General features: G+C 44.7%; 1 protein-coding gene across 1 annotated transcript; it reads left to right on the plus strand.

The window, feature by feature from the left end:
• Positions 1 to 311: 311 nt before the first annotated feature.
• On the plus strand, positions 312 to 2644 carry PtA15_9A182 (uncharacterized protein; the record flags this gene model as incomplete). Its single annotated transcript, XM_053172364.1, has 5 exons — positions 312 to 315; positions 428 to 735; positions 828 to 1579; positions 1645 to 2521; positions 2591 to 2644. The coding sequence occupies 5 exons, from the start codon at positions 312 to 314 to the stop codon at positions 2642 to 2644; spliced, it is 1995 nt and encodes a 664-aa protein (XP_053023612.1).
• Positions 2645 to 4167: the final 1523 nt, after the last annotated feature.

Below are 4167 nucleotides of genomic sequence, written 5' to 3' on the forward strand. Positions count from 1 at the left end.
AAAATGTAAATTGCAGGCACGTGCAAAATGTAAATTGCAGGCAGGTCAGTACAGGTTATTGCCTTTCGCAACTGTAGCACTTGACAAAAAAAAGCTGACCCAGCGTGTAGGTCTGTGACAGACTTGTGTTATGTCCGGGTTACGCCTCGACCCGCGTGACAGGATGCTGCGGCACAGCAATAACTGCCACAGCCGCATTTGTTAAACCGGCCGGATGCATGTGAACCCATTTTTATAAAAGTTGACCTCCGAGCCCAAAATCATCCGGCCATCCCCGCCCTTCACTGCGAAAGTACTGCTCGACTCGAAAAATGTGTACGTCAGATCTTTCTCTGAACTGTTCTCCTTAATTTGAGTCATTGAACGAGTCATCATCCACAAATGTCCATTCCACTAACAAATATCATTCGTGTGGCATTCAATTCAGGCGGAGTTATAGGTCTAATTTTGGCAGATTCAGAGGGACAGGCGGCACCGGATATCTGCGAAGGTCTCAATCTTCTCCAACATCGTGGCCAAGATGCATGTGGTGTGGTGACCTGCGGGACGAAAGGACGATTCTATCAATGCAAAGCAAACGGGATGGTACGGGACGTCCTCGATGCCCACAGCGTAGCCAGTCTGGTCGGCAGCATGGGCGTGGGCCATGTTCGGTACCCTACGGCCGGAAGTGCGGCACACGCAGAGGCTCAACCCTTCTATGTTAACTCCCCCTATGGAATCGTCTTAGCACATGTGGGTAATCACCTATACTCAACTTGATTTTTCTTTGGTTGATTGACCTAACCTTCTCTTCCTCCTTCTTTCCTCTCATCAACCCGGTGCAGAATGGAAACCTTATCAACACCTCTCATCTACGATATTATCTTGATCATTATGCTCACCGACATATCAACACCGACTCAGATTCCGAACTCCTGCTCAACATCCTCGCCGACAACCTGCAAAAAACAGGAAAGTTCCGGATCGATGAGGACGATATCTTCCGGGCAATTTCGGGATTGATGAAGCACTGCCACGGTGCCTATGCCTGTGTAGCCATGTTGGCCGGCTTCGGTATCATCGCCTTCCGAGACCCGAATGGTATTCGTCCGCTTGGCTATGGTCGTCGCAAATCGAGCGCGCATGAACGAGTAGGGAACCCAAGGGAGCAATGGGACTACATGATCAGCTCAGAGAGTGTAGCCTGTGACGCCAACGGCTTTTCGGACTGGGTGGATGTCAAACCAGGCGAAGCACTGATAATCACCCGAGACGGTGTCAAGACTCGTCAGGCAACCCAACAACGGTCATTTACACCCGATATCTTCGAATACGTCTATTTTGCTCGTCCCGACAGTGTGATCGATGGAATCAGTGTCTACCGAAGCCGAATGGCCATGGGCGATGCACTTGCCGTTGAAGCCCGGCGTATCCTTGCTGAATGCAACATCACTGTTGATGTGATCATTCCTGTGCCTGACACGAGTCGAGTTGCAGCCTTGCAATGCGCCCAAGGTCTCAACATTCCTTACAGGGAAGGATTCGTCAAGAACCGTTATGTAGGAAGGACTTTTATCATGCCTGGTCAACAGACGAGGTGCGTTTAATGCTGTCCATCACTGCCCAAATGTCTCCAACTTACCTTCATCTTATTTTTTGTAGACGCAAAAATGTCAGGCGCAAGCTCAATGCAATGGCGATGGAATTTGAAGGGAAAACAGTGATGCTTGTCGATGACTCCATCGTGCGAGGAACAACATCGAAAGAAATCATTCAGATGGCCCGAGACGCTGGCGCCAAGGCAGTTGTTATGGCATCATGTGCTCCACCGATTCGTTTCCCAAACGTATTTGGTATCGATATGCCATCCAGGAAAGAGCTTGTTGCTCACAACCGGACTGAAGATGAAATTGCTCGTGATATTGGGGCTGACAAGGTAGTTTTCCAAACTCTGGACCACCTCATCCAGAGTTGTGCCGCATTCAACCCCGAAATTACCCAGTTCGATTGCTCTGTCTTCAACGGGCAATATATTACCGGTGGAGTAGATGAAGAATATTTGGAAAAACTAGAAAACAAGCGGGGCGATTTGAGATCCAAGAAAGCTTGCCAACCAATCACCGCCTCCAGCTCCTTCGTATCCGATTCGATGCCTGGAAACAACTCATCAGTATCTGCCAACAAGAATCAAGGAGCCACAGTCGTTTCATCTGGCCCGATGGATTCAACATCGGTACCTGCGGCCGATGCAATGGGCTTAACCAACGAAATACAGGCCTTATTGATCCAAAACGATGTGTGTGTCGGCTTACCGAATAGCAGCAACCATGCCACCGGCCCAAAAAGTACTCGCGGAAGTCGTGGGACAAGCGTTAGCGTAGACGATACCCCTCAGCCCGTAGCCAGTCCGAATTCCTTCGAACCCAATCAGGCCGAGACTGATGCGTTTGAGAAACCAATGAAGGACAGTCTGCGTATCAATGGTGCTCACAAAGACGGTACCGTTGGGGGAATGGTACATGACGATGGCGGGCACAATGTCAGTACACCCGCACTTTGAACAACTAATCCATGTTTGCTTGAGTACTTACAACCCCTCTTGACACAGGGCTACATCCCCAATACTCCCAATCAGTCACCCATGAATTCCAAAATTCTTTGATGCCTCCCTTCGACTAGAATCACTTCTCGCACGAGATTGCTTTCAATAGATCTCTCCTTTCGCATGTCTATATTAGGCTTTGTTCCACCTCCAATGCAAACCAAAAACAGAAAATCACACCTTGTCTCTGTTTCTTCTCCCCCAGATCTCGGAATATAGAGTGTCGATAAGTGTTCAAAGCCCGTGATTTGTTTTCTTTCTTGATATCTTAATCGAGCTTGGGTCTTTTTCTTGTGTTTTTTGCTCGACTGCTATATGGTATCATTCTTTTTTTTTCCTTTCGAACACACGTTCTTATCATCAGCGTCATCATCCATCATCACCGCCATCATCATCATTTTTTCTTCCTCCTTAGGTTTTGGCAAAGCATCCCCATCCGCTGCCTCAAGCAGATTATGTACCTTCAAGAAGCTCGTTGTCATGATCCCTAATTTCTCTCTCCGACATCATCCTAGTATAACTTTTTCATCGTGTACAAAACTTTTTGGAATCTCTCAAGTCTCTTCTTCCACAAACGAAAAACAAAAACACAATGAGCATCATTGGTTTCACTTTTTTGATGTGTTTTGTCTGGAGCTTTGTCAGCTGGTGATCTCTCGTAGAGATCTAGCTGGACAAAAGGTCTTAGTAATTATATATTTATAATTACTAAGTAGGCTAGGTACAACAAAGGAAAGAGAGAAAAGTGAGAAAGGGAGATAGATATTGTGACTTGTATACGCTCGTAGCGGTCACTTTTCTAGTCTTTGAAGACTGAGGTAGCCGGTCGAACCAGGCCTCTTCAATAGAAATCTATTGAAGGATCGATCTGAGGATATTTTACTGATCGTGTTAGTTTATTGTCGGCTATTTAGCGCGAACGGGTTTTTACTAACAAACCCAATATAATAGGGGGGTTCACAATTGAAATTTGTAAAACTTTAGGACCCATTTTAACCTGTTTATCAACATATTTTTAAAAAGTTGATCATTTGCACTGATTGATCAGTCACACCTTTTTCTGGACATCTTGCCAAAATTTTCAAATTATGTTCATAAAGGCCTTAAAATAACCTCCAAAGTTCTATAAAATTCAATTGTGAACCCCCCTAATAGATTATTTTAATAATTATTGTTTTTTTTTTATAGAAGGGAATATAATGTTACGGTATTAAGAAGATAGAGCGCGAGAGGTGGTATGAAAGGATATGGGAATTAGGATTAGATCGTTGAATCTAGCAAGTCTAGAGGTTTTAAGCTTACGCGGTTAGGAATGTTCCAATTGGTTTTTTATAACGAAAGCGAGAAGTCACGGTCAAAGATCTAAAGTAAGAGAAAAGGGAGTCTCTGCTCAGTTCAATAGGGGGGTTCACGATTGAATTTTACTCAACTTTGGAGGCAAATTTAAGGCCTTTATGAACAAAATTTTAAAATTTTGGGAAAATGCCCAGTAGCAGGTGATACAGATCAATCAGTGCAACTTATCAATTTTTTAAAAAATGTTTATAAACACCTTAAAATGTGTTCCAAAGTTTTGTAAATTT

This window comes from Puccinia triticina, chromosome 9A, assembly GCF_026914185.1.
Source record: "Puccinia triticina chromosome 9A, complete sequence".
Lineage (NCBI taxonomy): Eukaryota > Fungi > Basidiomycota > Pucciniomycetes > Pucciniales > Pucciniaceae > Puccinia > Puccinia triticina.